At 37.5% G+C, this 19,498-nt stretch overlaps 1 protein-coding gene across 6 annotated transcripts in view; it reads right to left on the reverse strand.

The window, feature by feature from the left end:
• Positions 1-19,498, reverse strand: part of SYTL5 (synaptotagmin like 5) — a 241,191-nt gene that overhangs the window by 31,852 nt on the left and 189,841 nt on the right. For 4 of the 6 annotated variants that reach the window (XM_072815151.1, XM_072815150.1, XM_072815152.1 and 1 more), the window contains 3 exons: positions 13,144-13,285; positions 9,929-10,061; positions 8,198-8,304 (listed from right to left, as the gene is read on the reverse strand). In XM_072815151.1, coding sequence (XP_072671252.1) covers positions 8,198-8,304; positions 9,929-10,061; positions 13,144-13,285 — 382 coding nt within the window. The remainder of the gene's footprint in view (positions 1-8,197; positions 8,305-9,928; positions 10,062-13,143; positions 13,286-19,498) is intronic. The other 2 variants (XM_072815155.1, XM_072815153.1) reach the window with 1 other exon arrangement.

Raw genomic sequence — 19,498 nt, forward strand, 5'->3', positions numbered from 1 at the left:
AGTATATACCCTGAGGCAGAGAAACACAAGCTTCCCTTCGGCGGAATTGGCACGCCACAAGGAGTGCATATCTCCACAGGGTTACCGATAACTATTTTAAGATAGTGTCAAGCAATTGGAAGTAATTGTACCAATTTTTGGTCTAGCCAGCAACGTAGAAGAGTGCTCTCTGCTCTATATCCTTGCCTCCCAAAGGTTAGTATTGTCAGATTTTTTTTTCACTTTTGCTAATCCAGTAGATGTTTATGTGAAAATTAGTAAGGGGAAGCCTCTCTGAAATGGAGTTAGGAGGTTTCAGCATGGGAAGCTCTCATACCCTACCACTCACAGTCAATTGCAAATACAACAGGAAGAGATGAACTTGACCTTATGTAGACTTGACCTTATATATGGATATTACTCTACTATTCCAGCTGGAGGTAGGGTCACTTTTCTCATCCCCCAGGGTAACAGCTCAGCCAATGTGAAGCCATCACATTTTGAACTCCCAGTTTCCTCATGGACTTAAAGTTCATAAAAGCTTTCCCAACTTACCCCTTTGCTCCTTAAGAAAGCATGACTCTCCTTTGTTCCCCAGCCTTGCCTATGGTTTTGCCATGGCTTGTTGGTCCCAGATTGCAATTTTCTTTCATTCCTGAATAAACCCATCTTTTTCTGGTAAAATCAAAGTTTCTATTTTTAAGGTTAATATTTAATATCCTCATGATTTTTTTTAGATTTATTTATTCATTCATGAGAGACACACAGAGAGAGAGAGAGGCAGAGACATAGGAAGAGGGAGAAACAAGCTCCATGCAGGGAGCCCAATGCAGAACTCGATCCCGGGACTCCAGGATCACACCCTGAGACAAAGGCAGATGCTTTAACCACTTAGCCACCCAGGCGTCCCAATATCCTCATGATTTTAATTTTTGTTTCCCTTATTACTTAGCTGAGTACCTTTTTCTGATCAGTGACTAACCTAATTTCCTGGTGTGTGAAGTACTTTTTCAAAACTTGCTTATTTTTATATTGATACATTTGCCTTTTTTCACTCCTGGGCTCACAAGATGAGCTCAAGTAACTTGACCTAGAAAGTAAGAATGTGCTCAAAACAAAACAAAAACAAATTAACAGAACCTAAAATAAAAATGACAAAGGAAACCAACTCACAGTGATAGATGTTAAAAGGCCATAGAAACCAAATGAAATAGCTTCTCAGGGAGAAGCAGCCTTTTCTGCTGACCAGGGAGCCCAATGTGGGGTTTGATCCCAGGACCCAGAGATCTTGACCTGAGCCAAAGCAGATACTTAACTGACTGAGCCACCCAGGTGCCCCTTGTCTTTTCATTTTTATAATGATGTCTTTGAGATATAACAATTTTAACTTTGATAAAATTTGTCGTTTTTTTGTTGAATGTATCATGCATCATACATTTGGTGTAACACCTAAGAATTCTTTGCCTAACTCAAGGTCATAGATTTTCTTCTAGGTTTCATTTTAGAAATTTTACAGTTTTAGTTCTTACATTTAGAGATGTAATGCATTTTGAGTTAGTCTTTATTCATGGTGTGTGGTAATAATCAACATTTTTTGGGTTTTTTATGGCATATAGATATCCAATTGTCCTGTCATGGCTTGCTGAAAAGGTTCTTTCCTCATTGAACTGCCAAACCTCAACTGATTGAAAATATAAGGGCTTATTTCTGGACTCTCAATTATATTCTTTTGATTGCCTGTGTTTATGCCAATACCGCACTGTACTGATGACACTAGTCATATAGAAAGTTTTGAAATCTACTAGAGAAAGTCTTCCAACTTTGCTCTTCAAAATTTATTTTCTAATTCCAGATCCTCTGCATTTCCATATAAATTTTAGAATCAGTATGTCAATTTCCACAAGAGCCTGCGTAGATTTTAAATAGGGTTTGTGTTGAGTTTATAGATTCATTTGGAGAGAATATTGAATCTTCTAATTCATGCACATATTATGTCTATTTATTGAGATCTTTAACTCAGCAATACTTCTCTAAATTTTAATACATACATCTGTCTTACAGTTTTTGACAATTTTATTCCTAAGTATTTTATTCTTTTTCATGCTATTAATGGAATTATATTCTTAATTTCATTTCAGATAATTTATTGCTGATATGCAGAAATACAGGTGATTTTTGTACATTGATCTTATATCTTGTAACCTTGGTGAACTTGCTTATTAGTTATAGTAATATTTTTCTAGATTATTTAGGATCTTTCACATACAAAATCATATCAACTGCACATAAAGAAGGTATTGTTTCTTTCTTTCCAATGAGATGCCCTCCTTTCCTTTGTCTTGTCTTCTCCTTTTTTTCTTTTCTAATTTATATTCTTTTTCCCCTTCCTTACTGCATTAGCTAGAATCTCCTGTAAAATGTTGAACAGAAGTGATGAAGGTGATAACCTTGTGCCTTGTTCCTATATTAGGGGGAAAGCATTTTCTTTTCTTTTCTTTCTTGCCGTTATATATGATGTAAGCTGTAAGAATTTTGTAGATGCTCTTTATTAGACGAAGAAAGTTCACTATTTTTTTAAGAATTTTATTATAGATATTGAATTTTGTCAAATGCTTTTTCTGCATCTATTGAGATGATGTGGTTACTGCCTTTTATTATACTGACATGCTGTATTACAGTAATTATTTTTGAATGCTGAATCAACCTTGCATCCATAGGATAAATCCCACTCAGTTATGGCATGTGGTTTTTTTTTTTTTTTTTTTTTTTTTATGATAGTCACAGAGAGAGAGAGAGAGGCAGAGACATAGGCAGAGGGAGAAGCAGGCTCCATGCACCGGGAGCCCGACGTGGGATTCAATCCCAGGTCTCCAGGATCGCGCCCCGGGCCAAAGGCAGGCGCCAAACCGCTGCGCCACCCAGGGATCCCCTGGTCTTTTTTTTTTTAAAGATTTTATTTATTTATTCATGAGAGAGAGAGAGAGGCAGAGACACAGGCAGAGGGAGAAGCAGGCCCCATGCAGGGAGCCTGATGTGGGACTTGATCCCAGGACCCCAGTATCATGCCCTGGGCCAAAGGCATGCACTAAACCGCTGAGCCACCCAGGGATTCCCGGCATGCAGTCTTTTTGTTACTGGACTTATTTTTCTAATACTTTATAAAGGGTTTTTCCATCTGTATTCTTAATGGATATTATTCTGTAGTTTTCTTGCAATGTCTTTCTCTAGCTTTGGTGTCAGGAAAATACTGGCTTCACAAAACGAGTTGGGAAGTAATTTTCTGAGAAATCTTATGAAGAATTGATATTATTTCCTTTTAAAATATGTGATAGATTTCATCAATGAAGCAATTTATTCCTCAGTATTTCTTTAGGGGAAGATTTTAAATTACTACTTCAATATCCTTTGTTTTTAGATTGATTTATTTGAGAGAGAGAGAGAGAGAGAGAGAGAGAGAGAGAGCATGGAAGTGTGGTAGGGGCAGAGGGAAAGACAATCTCCAGCAGACTCCCTGTCCAGCATGAAGCCTAGTGCACAGCTCAATATCACGACCCTGAGCTCATGACTTGAGCTGAAATCAAGAGTCAGATGCTTAACCAAATGAGCCATCCAGACACCCAGTCTAATTCAATATATTTTTTAAGTATAATTAACATACACTGATACATTAGTTTAAGGTATATGATATAATGACTCAACAATTCCATATGTTTCTCAATGCTCAGCAAGTTAAGTGTACTCTTAATCTCCTTTATTTTATCCATCCCCCAATCTCTATCTGCCCTGGCAATCACCGGTTTGTTCTCTGTATTTATAGATCTAATTCTGCTTTTTGTTTATTCCTTTTTTGGTTTCACATATAAGTGAAATCATATGGTGTTTGTCTTTCTTGGACATATTTCATGTAAAATTATATACTCTTAAGTTCTACCATGTTGTTGCAAATGGCAAGAATTTATTCCTTTTTATTGCTGACTACTGTTCCATTGTATATATATATACCACATTTTCTTTATGTACTCATCTATGGATGGACACTTAGACTGCTTCAATATCTTGACTATTGCAAATAATGCAGCAATAAATATAGGAGTGCATATATCTTTTCAAATTAATGTTTTTGTTTTATACCCTGTAGTGGAATTACTAGATTATATAGTAATTCTATTTGTAATTTTTTGAGGACCTGTCATACTGTTTTCCATAAAGGCTTCATCAATTTGCATTCCCACCAACAGTGGGAATGAGGGTTCCTTTTTCTCCACATTCTCAGCAACACTGGTTATTTCTTGTTTTTTGAATCTAGCCATTCTGACAGGTGTGAAGTGATAGCTCATTGTGGTTTTAATTTGCATTTCCCTGATGATTAGTGATGTTGAGCATCTTTTCAAGTGTCTGTTGGCAATCTGTATGTCTTCTTTGGAAAAATGTTTATTAAGGTCCTCTGTTCACTGTTTAATTGGATTGTTTTTCCCCCAGTGTTGAGTTGTATAACTTCTTTATATATTTTGGATATTAACCCCTTCATGGATAAATCATTTGCAAATATCTTCTATTATTCAACAGGTTGCCTTTTTTTGTTGTTGATGGTTTCTTTTGTGGGACAAAAGCTTATTTTGGTGGAGTCCCAAGTTTAATTTTGCTTTTGTTTCCCTGGCATGAGGAGACACATCTAGAAAAATGTTTCTACAGCTGATGTGAAAAAATTACTTTTTTTTTTTTTTGCTAGAAGTTTTATGGTTTCAGGTCACACATTTAGGTTTTTTCATCCACTTTGAGTTTATTGTTTCATGTGCTGTAAGGAAGTAGTCCAGTTGCATTCTTTTGCATGTTGTTGTCCAGTTTTCCCAGCATCATTTGTTGGAAAGACTGTCTTTTACCTCTGCACATTCTTGCCTCCTTTGTAATAGATTGACCATGTAAGCGTGGGTTTATATCTGGACTCTATATTCTGTTCCATTGATTTCTGTGTCTATTTTTTTTTTAATTTATTTTTTTATTGGTGTTCAATTTACTAACATACAGAATAACACCCAGTGCCCGTCACCCATTCACTCCCACCCCCCGCCCTCCTCCCCTTCTACCACCCCTAGTTCGTTTCCCAGAGTTAGCAGTCTTTATGTTCTGTCTCCCTTTCTTTTTTTTTTTTTTTTTTTTCTGTCTCCCTTTCTGATATTTCCCACACATTTCTTCTCCCTTCCCTTATTTTCCCTTTCACTATTATTTATATTCCCCAAATGAATGAGAACATATAATGTTTGTCCAGAAATCTGTGTCTATTTTTGTGCCACTACCATACTGTTTTGATGATTAGACCTTTATAGTACATCTTAAAATCTGGAGTTGTGATACCTTCAGCTTTGTTCTTCTTTTTCAAGATTGCTTTGGCTACTCGGGGTCTTGGGTGGTTCCAATATGAATTTTAGGATTATTTGTTCTAGTTCTGTGAAAAATGTTGTTGGTATTTTGATAGTGATTGCATTAAATCTGTAGATTGCTTTGGGTAGTATGAACATTTTACAATATTTGTTCTTCTAACCCATGAGTGTAGAATATCTTTCCATTAGCTTATGTCCTCTTCAGATTCTTTCATCACTGTTTATATAAGTATTCAGAGTATAGATCTTTTACTTCCTTGGTTAAGTTTATTCTAGGTATTTTATTCTTTTTGGTGTAACTGTAAATGGGATCATTTTATTAATTTCTTTTTTGCTACCTATTAGTGTACAGAAATGCAACAGATTTCTGTGTACTAATTTTCAATCCTGTGACTTTACTGAATTCATTTATCAGTTCTAGTAGTTTTTTGGTGGAGTCTTTAGGGTTTTCTATACACAGTATCACGTCATCTGCAAATGGTGAAAGTTTTACTTCTTCCTTACCAATTTAGATACCTTCTGTTTATGTTGCCTGATTGCAGTGGTGAGGACTTCCAGTACTATGTTGAATAAAAGTGGTGAGAGTGGACATGCTTGTCTTCTTCATGACCTTAGAGGAAAAGCTCTCAAGCTGATGTTAGCTCTAAGTTTTTTCATATATGGCCTTTATGTTGAGAAATGTTCCCTCTAACCCCCCTTAGTTCAGAGTTTTTATTATGAATGGATATTGTACTTTGTCAGATGCTTTTTCTATATCTACTGAGATGATCATACTTTTTCCTTTCTCTTGTAAATACAATGCATCATGTTAACTGATTTGCGAATATTAAACTACCCTTGCATCCCTGGAATAAATCCCACTTGATAGTGGTGAATAATTTTTTAAATGTATTGGTGGATTTAGTTTACTAATATTTTTTGAAGATTTCTACATCTATGTTCAACAGAGATATTGGCTTACAGTTTTCTTTCTTCATCGTGTTTTTATCTGGTTTTGGTATCAGCATAATGCTGGCCTTGTAGAATGAATATGAAAGTTTTCTTCCTCTTCTATTTTTTGGAAATTTTGAGATGAATAAGTATTAACTCTTCTTTAAATATATGGTAGAACTCACCTGTGAAGCCATCTGGTCCTGGACTTTTGTTTGATGGGAGTTTTCTGATCACTGATTCAATTTCATTGCTACTAATTGGTCTGTTCAAATCTTCTATTTCTTCCTGATACTGTTTTGGTGTTACAGTCCTTTCACTTTTGTTTCTCTAAAAAACTCTTTATATATTTTTCAATTCTGAGTAACTTTGCTGGGTATTCTTAGTTGTAGGTTTTTTTTCTCCTTTCAGCACTTGGAATATATCATGCCACTCCCTTCTGACTTGGAAAGTTTCTGATAAAAAACTCAGGTGATAGCCTGAGATGGAGTTTCCCTTGTATGTAACTATTTTCTCTTGCTGCTTTTAAAATTCTCTATCAGTATTTTTTGCCATTTTATTATGTGTCTTGATGTGGGCCTCCTTTGGTTGATTTGATTGGAGACTCTTTGTGCCTTTTGGATTTGGATGCTTGTTTCCTTACCCAGATTGGGGAAGCTTTCAGCTATTATTTTTTAAAATAAGTTTCCTGCCCCCTTTTCTCTTTTTCTTCTGGGATCCCTGTAATGTAAATGTTTTTATGCTTAATGATAGTGTTGAGTTCCCATATTTATTCTATGGGAATAGAATATTCCATTCTGCTATTTATTCTCATTTTGTATTATTCTTTTTTTCTTTTTGCTGTTCAGCTTGGTTGCTTTCTATTACTGTCTTCCAGATTGTTGATTTGTTTTTCTTCATATTGTAATCTGCTGTTGATTCCCTCTAGTGCATTTTTAATTTCAGTTATTGAGTTCTCTAGGATCAGGAATAGTTTAGTAACATTGGAATTAGCTGTTCTTGAGAGGCTGAACACAAGTAAGCTTTGAAACCATTCGATCTTATTGCCTTCCCCCCCTGCTTTCTGTGGTGGACTTAAAAATACTTCCTAGGTTTCTTTACTATAGTAAATAACATTGAGTTTTAGAACTAAGTTTCCTGGCTTGCTTTAGAAAATTACATTAATGTCATTTAACATTTGTGTTATATCTTTCTTCCAAGGAGTTCAAATTGCATTATAGCAACTACTGAAATTAGAATCAAGATATTAGAACTGGAAGAAACCTTAAAAAATATCTAACTCAAATTTCTCATTTCATAATTAAACATTAGTTAATTAAACATTAGTTTTCTCATAATTTAGTTTCAGTTAAGAAGATAGTTCATTAGTGGTTATTTGAGATGTAGAAATGTTCATATAAACTATATAGTCAGCTAAGTCTAGTAATATTTGGTTTAGGAAATCTTGGGATCTTTCATTTTCCAGGTTTAGATTAAATGATGTTAAGCCAGGAATGGAAATTCCCAACAGGTATATTTTTAGTGAAAATCTTCACTCATTAACCTGAATACCGGTTAATTTTTCTAAATAATTCTTTTTTAAAAAGATTTTATTTATTTATTCATGAGAAACAGAGAGAGAGGTAGAGACACAAGCTGAGGGAGAAGCAGGCTCCATGGAGGGAGCCCAATGTGGGACTCAATCCCAGGTCTCCAGGATCATGCCCTGGGCCGAAGGCGGCGCTAAACCGCTGAGCCACCCAGGCTGCCCTAAATCATTCTTTAGTTGTTTTTATATGCTGACTGTAAAGACTGATTAGGAACAGATTATCATATATCTTCAATTTATTTTCACCTAAAAGTGGAAAGGATTAGAACAAGACTGGGCTCTTTCCTCATGATCATCAGACTTTCTTCCACATCCAACTTACCAAGTCTTTGTCTAAAGCCCCAGGGACAGACTTGCTTCTTATGTTTACAGTATTATCTAAGTCTTCTGGAAATGATCCACTCAAATCTAACTCAGATCGACTCCGATCTGGAGGAAGGAAGAGAAAAGGAGAGATATGAATCAGTTTGTTAGAAGACTTCAGTTTTCACTGCAAATGTTTTATCTTTATTCCCATTCTTTCTAGGCACAGGGCACAGAGTGTTATGAAAGCAACAGAGTCAGTAACTTCATGCTGTTTATACTAATGTACTTTTTAACAGTATTTTGAAATCTTCTTGGATTGTATTACCAACACTGATGTGTTCATTTCACCTTCGATTAAAGGAAGTTGAATGTTCTATGTAAAATGCAGATTTTTAAGCTGTGTAAGGCTCCTGTTTTTCTGAGAATTCACTGTTTTCATATCTGACATAAAATGCTATTAAATGATATAGCAAATTTCTTTCATACAAAAAGGGAGTGGCTATAGGTAAACTGAGAGGAAGTTCTATTTCTTTAGGCACCAAAACATTCTTTCCTCAGAGGAACACCTTGCTTTTAAAAATATAATTTAAAGCACGATGCACAACTCAGTAATGAAATGGTAAATTAAATAATTAAATAATGAAGAAGTGCTTAGGACAGTGCCTGACACAGAGTATATACTCAGTAAATAGGAGCTGTTGATTAGAAGTAGTAGAAATACAAGCTATGAGATAGGCATCTATGCTAGTTTGAAATTTTTCTTTTAATGAGAGAATCAATCTTGTAGTCCTGAACAAAATGCAATGACAACCACATATATTTAGAAAATGCTTTGGAAGCTTCCTGACTAGGAAAGACTCCTCAACTCAGCACAAAGAATCCAGCCTTGGGCTTTATGCAAATATCATCATTAGGTAACAACTTTCTCATGTTGAGGATTTTGTCATGATTTTAATTCTACACAGGGGACACAAACTTAACTATGGCCAATTTCTCTACAGAATTTTCTTATTCATAGGTAATAAAATTACAACATACATAATACCTGCTTCCCAGGGTTGTTGTGATCAAGAAGAGAAATATATGCCATATTTGAAAGTACCATACAAATGAAAAGGGTTGTTATTAATACCTTAACGCTGCTTTAACTAACTTTTTATTTAAACCACAGGATAATTAATGACCACCATATCAAATGAACTATCATTTCCTTGAATTCTGGGAAAGTGTCTTTATCTTTCCATCAAATAATCCAATTTTATTTCCTACACTCCTATACTTTCGTTTGGTGTAGCTCTGAAACTTGGCAGTGATGACTGACAAGTATATACACTTAATAAATGGATTTTGTTGGGATCCCTTGGTGGCGCAGCGGTTTGGCGCCTGCCTTCGGCCCAGGGCGCTATCCTGGAGATCCGGGATCGAATCCCACGTCAGGCTCCCGGTGCATGGAGCCTGCTTCTCCCTCTGCCTATGTCTCTGCCTCTCTCTCTCTCTCTCTCTCTCTCTCTATCATAAATAAATAAAAATTTTAAAAAATGGATTTTGCATGAATGCAAGAGACTCAGGGCATCACCTGCGTCCACATTTAGGCTTTTCTTCTGGAATGGGCCTACCATCATGGATCAAGGAACAGACGATTATTTTCTAAAGCATAAAAATCCAGTTCATGTCACACAAGGCAGTGAATTTCAAATGACTTAGTAATTTTTTTAAGAAAAAAGAGTAAGCATGCTGTAAATCCCACCTGAAGAGAGGGAGATTTCAGACACTGCTATGGAAGGTGTACCAGAAATGTTTCTGCGATGACTTTTTGTGAGGTCCTCATATGTGCTTTCAATGGCAGCCAAATCCATGGAATTTTCAAAACCATGTTCCTTCTCACAAAGTAAAAATGAAAAAACACATTATAATGACTGTAAATTACTTTAAAAGCCTCTCATATGAATATGTTTCAGTAATAACCATATTTATGTTGTATTCTTCTTTAGGAGGGGCTAGTTGACATCTGTGGGAGGCGTCCTCATCAGGAGTCCATGTAACTCTAAAACTTACTATCTATATAATTGCTCTATAAAATCTATACCAAGAGGCTTGTTAATTTGCACAAAAGTTGTTCAAAATAATTTTTCATTCACAAAATTGTTAGTGTTCTAAAAATGATTAGCAAGAAAGATACAGGTACCTTCTTACATGAACTATATATAAGAATCTGGCTAGCATGACATCCCCAGAGTAATACTCAAGCTTAGTATCTGTTTGGCCCTATGTTTGTCCCCACTCTCAATATCCTGTTTCTTCAACCGCCCCTTACCTCTTCCACCCCCGTTTAACAGAAGACCATGACCCACAATCCAGATTAACACATGGCTTGGTAGGGCCCTCAGGATACTGCCCCAGACTTGGGCCAGAGTCTGTTCTGACTTCTCAGTACCTCTGTCATACTCCAGTTACTAAATATTTTGAATATCATTCCCTGTTAGGTTGCCAAGAAGTAAGGGTAATCATCAACTATCCATGGACTTTTCTGGCTTTTGAACACTACTGCTTGCTGAGCTTAGTATAAATATTTATGAAATTTTAAATCTGCCTTTTACCTTATCAGCAAGTACAATTCAGACTATACGTATTGAAAGGAATCTTATATAATTATTCAATCTGTCTGAATGCCTTTTGGCTTTTCCTTAAAAATATTTATAGAATCTGACTGTTCATAGCTTCTGCTTTTTTTTTAAGTTCATGATTTATTTTTCTGAAGTCACATTAGAGGAAGAGTTGATATTTTAGATAAATATTTAGTTTTTATATTCATTATTTGGATAATGACTATTTTTATTGAAGTATAGTTGACATACAATATTAATTTCAGATAGATAACACAGTGATTCGACAATTGTATACATTATGCAACGCTCACCACAGTAAGTGTAGTCACCATCTGTCACCACCATACAATGTTATCGACTATATTCCCTATCCTCTATTTTTCATCTCCATGACTTATTTATTTTACAAATGGAAGTTTGGACCTCTTAATCTCCTTCATCTACTTCACCTATCACCTCATTCTCCTCTCCTCTGGCAACCATTAGTCTGTTCTCTCTATATTTGAGTCTGTTTCTGGTTTTGTCCCAGTTTGTTCATTTATTTTGATTTTTAAGACTCCATATATAAGTGAAATTATATGGTATTTATCTTTCTCTGACTTACTTCCCTTAGTGTAATATCCTCTAAGTCCCTCCGTGTTGTCACAAATGGCATGATCTCATACTTTTTTTTTTTTTATGGCTGAGCTATATTCGTGTGTGTGTGTGTGTGTGTGTGTGTGTGTGTGTGTATACCATATCTTCTTGCTTCCATATCTTGGCCATTGTAAATAATGCTACAGTATACATAGGGGTGCAGATATCTTTTTGGATTAGTGTTTTCATTTTCTTTGGGTAAATACTCCATAGTGGAATTACTGGATCATATGGTATTTCTATTTTTAATTTTTTTGAGAAACCTCCAGAATGTTTTCCAGAGTGGTTGCACTGATTTTCATTCCTACCAACAGTGCACAGGATTCACAACCTCCACTTCTATCTCCTTGTTCCAAAGCCTAGTTTCTCACCAGTAGTAAGACAATGACATCCTAACTGGCCTCCTGGCTTTTCCAGTTGTTCCCCTAAAGCTGCTTCTCAGCACAACCTCCAGATCCTGTATAAAGAGAAGTCACATCCTCTGCCCATTTAAAAAACTGGATTATTTGGGTTTTGGGGTGCTGAGTTGTGTAAGTCCTTTATATATTTTGGATTAAGGAGCACACTTATCATGATGAGCACTGGGTGATGTACAGAAGCGTTGAATCACTATATTGTATATCTCTAATATAATGCTAATATAATACTGTATGTTAACAATACTGGAATTTAAAAAAAACTTAATAAAAACAAAAAAAACAATATAATACTAATATAATACTGTATGTTAACAATACTGGAGTTAAAAACTTAATAAAAACAAAAAAATTACAAATAAGAGAAGCCACATCATGTCACTCCTCTACTCAAAGCCCTCCAACTGTCCTCACCTCATTCCAACTAAAGGTCAAAATGCGTACAGTGTCCTGGTCCTGTGACCTGAGTTCATTTCCTGGTACCCCTCCCCTTTCTTCACTACAACAGCCATGTTGGCCCTCTTGTTCTTTCTTCCACTAGGCACATCCCCACTTCAGTCTTAGCACCGGCTGTTTCTCCAAGGCATTAAAAGTATTTTAGACATGGCTGAACAAGTACACTGGCCATTCAAGATGGAGGCCGGCCTTCCCTGCATGTGTGCCTGCTGAAAGTCGGTGCTGTCCCTGCCTGAAGGGGTACCATGCTACAGACTCCTGCATGCCTAATTCCTTCACTTACTTCAAGTCTCTGCCTGACCAGGGCGCCAAGATTTCTTAAATCTAGATGTCAGCCATGCATACAGAGTTTCTTGCTTAACCAAAAAATCTAGATGCTCATTCATTCCCAAGAATAACTTCCACATTCCATAAATATTTTAGGTATAATGCAGTTTAAGTCTCTATTATATGTTGATCCCTAGGTTTAGCAGGCATGGAGAAAGGAAAACCATTAAAAAGTTTCAAGACTCTACTATTCCTGACTTAAATCAGTCTGGAAAATGTTTAGTGCAGTTGACTTAATGAATATCTTGACAAACAATGTGAAGGATCAAAAGCGCAGACTTCTAAACATTATTTATATATTTTTTAAACCATATATAAACCCACTGCTCCCTTTCCTTCACACTTCTGAGTTCCCATCAGGAGGTAAGGATGCAGGAGGTTTGATCCTGATGAAGAGGTTTCTACAATTAAATGGCATAAACAACATGCTTCGAGGTATAGAGAACTCAAACCCAACCAGGCCATGATGGTGAGGTCAAGTCTCAGAAGCTGGGTGTGCCCTTTCACATCTGTGCACTTACTCTAATGCTGACTGAGGCCACACTGCGCGTGCTTGGGGCTGGTGACCTCTGAGGGACTGGGGTCACACCGCTGCTCCGGGTGCTCTTCGGGGTTGTGGGGCCAGCTTCTTGGTCATTAAGATCTGATGAACCAGTGCTTCCCCTAAATGAGAAAGAATATTCTGACTTCAGCATGCTCAGCAACTACCATGTTGCTTTCATCCTCAAAGACTCACTAGGCTCAAGCTCATTTGTCTGACTCCAGGGTTTTTGCAATTGAGCTTTGCCCTACCTTGCCAGGTTTATTTCCCACTGCTCACCAGCATTCTCCCAGCCCAACCCGGTTCCTTGTTGTCCTCTCAACTCACCACACTCGCGGCTCATGTTCCTGCTTCTACCCCTAAGGTTTTTGCTCACATTCTCTCCACCTAACAAACTCTATTTGTCATTTCCTGTTTATGCAAGTTTTCCCCAACCTTCAAGGCCTGGAAGTCCAGCTTCCCCCATCAGGACTTCCCTGTCCTTTGCAAGCCTTATAATATGACCTCTGCTCTGCTCAGTTCTTACCGACTTACAGTCTTTGCTAAACTGTGAGGCCCTCGACTACAGGATGTCTTATTTGGCTCTGCAAGTGATCCACAAATGTGGGCCTTGCTGCCTCCTTCAACCTAAGCTCTTTGGGGACAGAGTTCATGACACATTTGCCATGATATCTCTACCACCTTCATAACACTTTGGTGCAAAGGAGGCACTCAGTACATATTTAATCAAAGAGTGGAAATTATGTTGTATTGCTCTGTGTTGTTTCAGTGTCTGACTCATGGACTCATTTAATAAATGCAACATAAAAATACTGACATTTGGTAAATGGGCTTGACTCACTTTGTTTGCTAAAACTGATTCAATCCCATTCAATAATGATTAATAAAAAAATAGTTCCTGCCCTTCAGGTGAACACCATTATATTACATGGAGTTTCATTAAGTCAGTATAAGTTTTGACAAATTAGAGTTTAAGAGACGTGTTTGTTCTATTTTATTTTTTATCCTTGCTGAGTACAAAATACATTAAGTGGCAGAATAGAAGCTTTTGTGAATTGTACTCTCTTATTTTCTATTTAATAAGTTATAAGTGCATCTACGATATACATTTTACTGTTTAAAGCCTAGCAGTGATAGTTCATAGTGATTAGAACTTGCAGTTGAGCTGATCAAAGAAGATATGCAAAAGAACAGAGGAAGTGTGTTTTGTTTTTCTAAAAAGAATGTCTGACTGTTCACGTGCCATTACTGGAAGACAAATCTGGCAGGACAAAGAATTGGCATTGACTAGGGCAGCTATCAACTACAGTTCAAAAGCTTTTCAAGGTTGTGCACCAGAAAAGTCACCAGAATCAAATAAAATATGCCCCGACTTATACAACTGGCTGCCACCACCCTCCCTAAGTATGCAAATAAAAGCTATATTTGTTGAGTATTTTCTAGGTGTTTGACACTTCCCATTCCCTAATATACTTAAAAAAAGACACCAACAGTCTTATTTTAAAGATGAGAAAACTGAGTCTTGGAGAGGTTAAACCATCATTCCGTATATGCACACATGTGTACATGTACACACACAATACAGACCACCACTAACTACCACTACCACACTCTCACCCAGTTAGTACATAATAAAGTCAGGATAAAAACCGAGAATTGCCTGCCTACCCAAAGCCTATGCTTTTTCTGGTTTCTCATGTTGCTTACTCATCATTTCACCAAGATCAAATTGATACAACCAGGCAAGTTCTACATTGATAGAAGGAGCTATCAGGCAGAAAATAATCCAAGGATCAGAGAGCTGGAAGTCAGTTTCTTGGAATCTTATTCAGAGAACTAAAAATTCTCTAGGTAGCATTCATTTGATACTACACACAGTCTCTGGCTTCTTCTTCTAGAGGTGGCACTCTGAATGAATTACAGATTTCTCAGGAGGGGTCTGAGACTGTGTCTTTGATTCTGACAACAAGAGAATAAAGTTTTGTGATTAAATAAGTTGATATAATTTGAAATTCCAAGTGCCTTGATAAATTTCCTGAGCCCTCCTACCTCAGGTGCTACACTTCTACACTTGACAACAGTTAACAACCCAAGTGATTTTGTTCATCTCCGAAGTCCTACTTAGAAAGGCCTTAGAGACCTACCCAGTAACTCTGTGCTGTGACAGTAGGTTCTCTACTCTCAGGACAATGTTACTACAGAAATCTATCTCCCTACTATTTTAGGTAAAGTCTCCTTGAAAAAGAAAGGCTGGATATGAATCTTGCAGAAATGAGCCAAGAAGTTATGATACAAAGAGACTCATGTAGATCTATCCACTTGTGCCTATCCTGAAGGTGCTCCTTGACCCAGGTGGTTTTGAAAAAGTTCCCATCATGGATTAGTTTTGCTAGAACCAAAAGTCTTATTTATGTAGAAGCTCTGGCAGAAGTTGATTGATTGTGGTGATGACATTCAAGAGGCATAAAAAATTCAAGAAAAAATTTCTTATGATTATAAGTCAACTACTGGAAATTGTTGCCAGAATCATTACCTCAAAAATGACATATAACTTCACATTTGTCCCTGACATTTACTGCGAGCTTCTCAAAAATATTTTTCTCTCAGTTGGTTGTTTCAGTTGATTAGACTAAAAAAGTTCTAGTCTAATGAGGCAGGATATCACAAATTTTTGGGTGCCAACTCTATTAGATGCTATATGAAATATGACATAAAATATATAAATCTTTGCCACTTAAATAGAAAGAGGATAAAGGCTTCCTCAAGTCTAAATGCAAGAAGTTTAAAGTTCAATTAAGAAAGAGCTATTTGGGGGCAGCCCTGGTGGCCCAGTGGTTTAGTGCTGCCTTCAGCCCAGGGTTTGATCCTGGAGACCTGGGATTGAGTCCCACGTTGGGCTCCCTGCATGGAGCCTGCTTCTCCCTCTGCCTGTATCTCTGCCTCTCTCTCTATCTCTCATGAATAAATAAATAAAATCTTTTTTTTTAAAAAAAAAAAAGAAAGAGCTATTTTTTGGGCAGAGGACTGGAATCGACATCTTCCCAAAGAAGGCATAGAGATGGCCACCAGACACTATCTGGTGTCACTATCACTAATGATAATGGCTCACTATCACTAATCATGGGGGAGATGCAAATCAAAACCACACTAAGTTCTCACCTCACACATGTCAAAATGGCTAGAACCAAAAAGACAAGAAATAATAAGAGTTGAAGAGGATGTGGAGAAAAAGGGAGTACTCATGTACTATTGGTGAAATGTAAATTGGTGCAGCCACTGTGGAAAAGAGTGTGGAGGTTCCTCAAAAGAGGAATATATTTTTCCTGTTCTGATAGGGCCCAAAGTGTGGGGATACCACACTGGCTGGGAAGCTTGGATATCCCAGGTTACTTGAATACACATTTCCTAGAGTAGGAAACAGTCTCATTTACTTTAGCTTATGAAATATACTTTAGCTTTCCATTTTGTTATTTCTAATTTCATCCTGGCCCCAAATCAGGATAATGGCTTTCTAGATATATCTATTTTTACTTGCTAATTTATTTTTTTAAAGATTTTATTTATTTGAAAGAGGGAGAGAGGGAGGGAAAGAGAGAGTGAGTATGAGCAATCATGAGTGGGGAGAGTGGCAGAGGGAGAGGGACTTGGCAGACTGACCTGCCGAGTATGGGGCCTGATGCAGGGCTCGAACCCAGGACCCTGAGATCATGACCTACACAGAAGTTAGATACCTAACCAACTTAGCCACCCAGGTGCCCCTAGATATATCTATTTTTAGATAAAGGATCTAAGGATAGGGGAGAGGGACTATAATTTAATGAGTTGCCTGTGTGGATTGCATAACAGTCTCCCAGGAGTTGTAGTCTGGAAAGCATTTCCCAGGATACAACCTTCCAAGAGTGGGCTGACAATGTTGAGTCTGTGCCTGCATGGTTAAATGAGTACTCCCCAAAGGAAGATCAACCAAAAGGCAGCATTAATCTGAGAGATGCTAACACTCACCGGGACAATGTGGCTAGTGCATAGCATGACACAGAGACTGCATGATATTTCTTCTGTGGTTTATGTGCTCTCCTAACTTTTTTTTAGTTATATTAGATCTGAAACGGGTATACAAGAAAAGCAAGGGAGGTGGTAGTTAGAAAGTGAGGTGATCCCATTAAATGGGAAAGAGATGTTAAAAATGAAAAAGGAAAGAGAAAAAAGCTGAACACAGTTCAACTTTCCAGTCTTCAGTGATCCCAAAACGCTTTGTCTTTGTCAACAGTCTTATGTGAGATGAGTGGTTCTCATCCCTGACTTCACATCAGAGACACTGGGGGAGCTTTTAAAAACCCCCATACCCAGACTACATCCACGACTAATCGCATTAGACTCTGGGCATGGGATCTAGGGCCATAGGATCAATATGTTCTAATGACACTTCCATCCCCCAGTGACTCCTATATGTAGCCACGGCTGAGAAACACTGGGCTAAACTGGATTCATTTAAATTTACTGATCTCAGACATCTCTCCACCTGTAACCTCTCCCCTCTCATACCACTACTTCTTAACCCCAGTGTTCGCAACAAGACAGCTGAACTGTCCTCAAGACTTTGCCTGTGAGAAAGGGAAGGACACCTTCTGTGTGTAGAGTGAATGTGTTGTACCTGGACTCAGCAAACTATAGCCCGTGGACTGAATTGGGCCCACCACCTGTTTTTTTTTTCTACCACCTGTTTTTATACAGCTTGTGAGCCAAGAGTGGTTTTTACATTTTTAATTAATCAAAAAAGAGTATTTTGTGACATGTGAAAATTACATGAAATTCAAATTTCAGTGCCCATAAATAAAGTTTCATCATAACGCCAGCATGCCCATGCATTTACGTACTGCCTACAGCTGCTTTCATACTCCAACGGCAGAGCTGAGTAGTTGAGACAGAGACTACATGACCCACAAAGGTAAAAATATTAACTATCTGTATGTCTGCAGAAAGTCTATTGACCCCTGAGAGTGTTGCCCAAGCACACAGACACACAACACACAGATATGGGTATCTTCATTTAAAGAACGAACTCTTTGGAGAGGTCAACACATCCTAAAAGAATGAATTCCAGGTATTGGGTGCACGTGTGTCTATATGTGCATATATGTATGTGCGTTTTATTCTTAGGCACAGGTGAACCATCCTAGGAGCTTTTCAATGCAGAATTAGGGAAGCAGAGAAATGAGGAAAAAGCAGAAAGTCATCAGGAAGCTTCTCTTACTGCAGTTTGCTCTGAAGTCACTGGCTTTCTGTGGCTTAATTACACATACTTTCCTTCCTTTTCCTTTTTGGAGAAAGGACAAAAATAATACAGTGTGGTGGGCGCTCAATGACATTTTGTTTAATGAATCTTAGTGTTAATTATATAAAGAACCTTTAGAATTTGATTTACTAAAACAAAGGGTGATTTGTTTGGTGGTTTGAAAATGTGCAGTGTTTCCTTAAAGGACCTGTTTTAAAACTCTAAAATAGAGGAGACAGTCGCCATGAGGGAAAGACTCTGAGTGGGTATGAAGAAAAAGAATAGGTAAAATTCCCAGTCTGATAATATTTTGGTTTCTTGCCATCACAATAGAATCTTAATCCCGTGTCTTCTTCCTAAATAATGGATGGAAGCCAGATGGAAGAGAGAGGCCAGCACCCATGAAAAATTTGTGGTGAAATGGAAGTCAGGAGCAAGAAGAAAGCCAAGTGCCTTCCTCTACGGATGCCAAGGAAAGCAAGTGTCTAGCAGAACTTAGCTTTCAGTAACTAAATGGAACAGGTCTGTACTCTGTACTTAATAGCTTGCATTTGCTAAACTCCTGTTATACCTGGGATGCTACATTGCTTGTAAGAAAAAGGTCAGGAAGCCTGGGTGGCTCGGTGGTTGAGCATCTGCCATTGGCTCAGGTCATGATCCCGGGGTCCTGGGATTGAGTCCTGTATCAGGCTCCCCCCAGGGAGCCTGCTTCTCCCTCTGCCTGTATTTCTGCTTCTCTCTGTGTGTCTCTCATGAATAAATAAACAAAATCTTAAAAAAAGAAAAAAAAGGAAAAGGTCATCCAGGTACCCAAAGCCATCCATGTCTCGGTCCAACTTAGCTCTTCATTTCATCTTGTGTATACCACACTTTAATTTTTACACTCTAAACACCCTGAACTGCTTATTCCAGGACATGCAACATTGCTTTATGCCTCTTTTCCTTTGTACTTGCCCTCTGTTTCATTCTTATCTTTGTTAACCTGGCCAAGTCCTCCTCATCCCTTAAAACTGCTTAGAGGTCAACTTCATGAGGCCTCCCTGAATCCTCTGAAAGGATAAAT

This window comes from Canis lupus, chromosome X, assembly GCF_048164855.1.
Source record: "Canis lupus baileyi chromosome X, mCanLup2.hap1, whole genome shotgun sequence".
In the NCBI taxonomy this organism is placed as follows: Eukaryota; Metazoa; Chordata; class Mammalia; order Carnivora; family Canidae; genus Canis; species Canis lupus.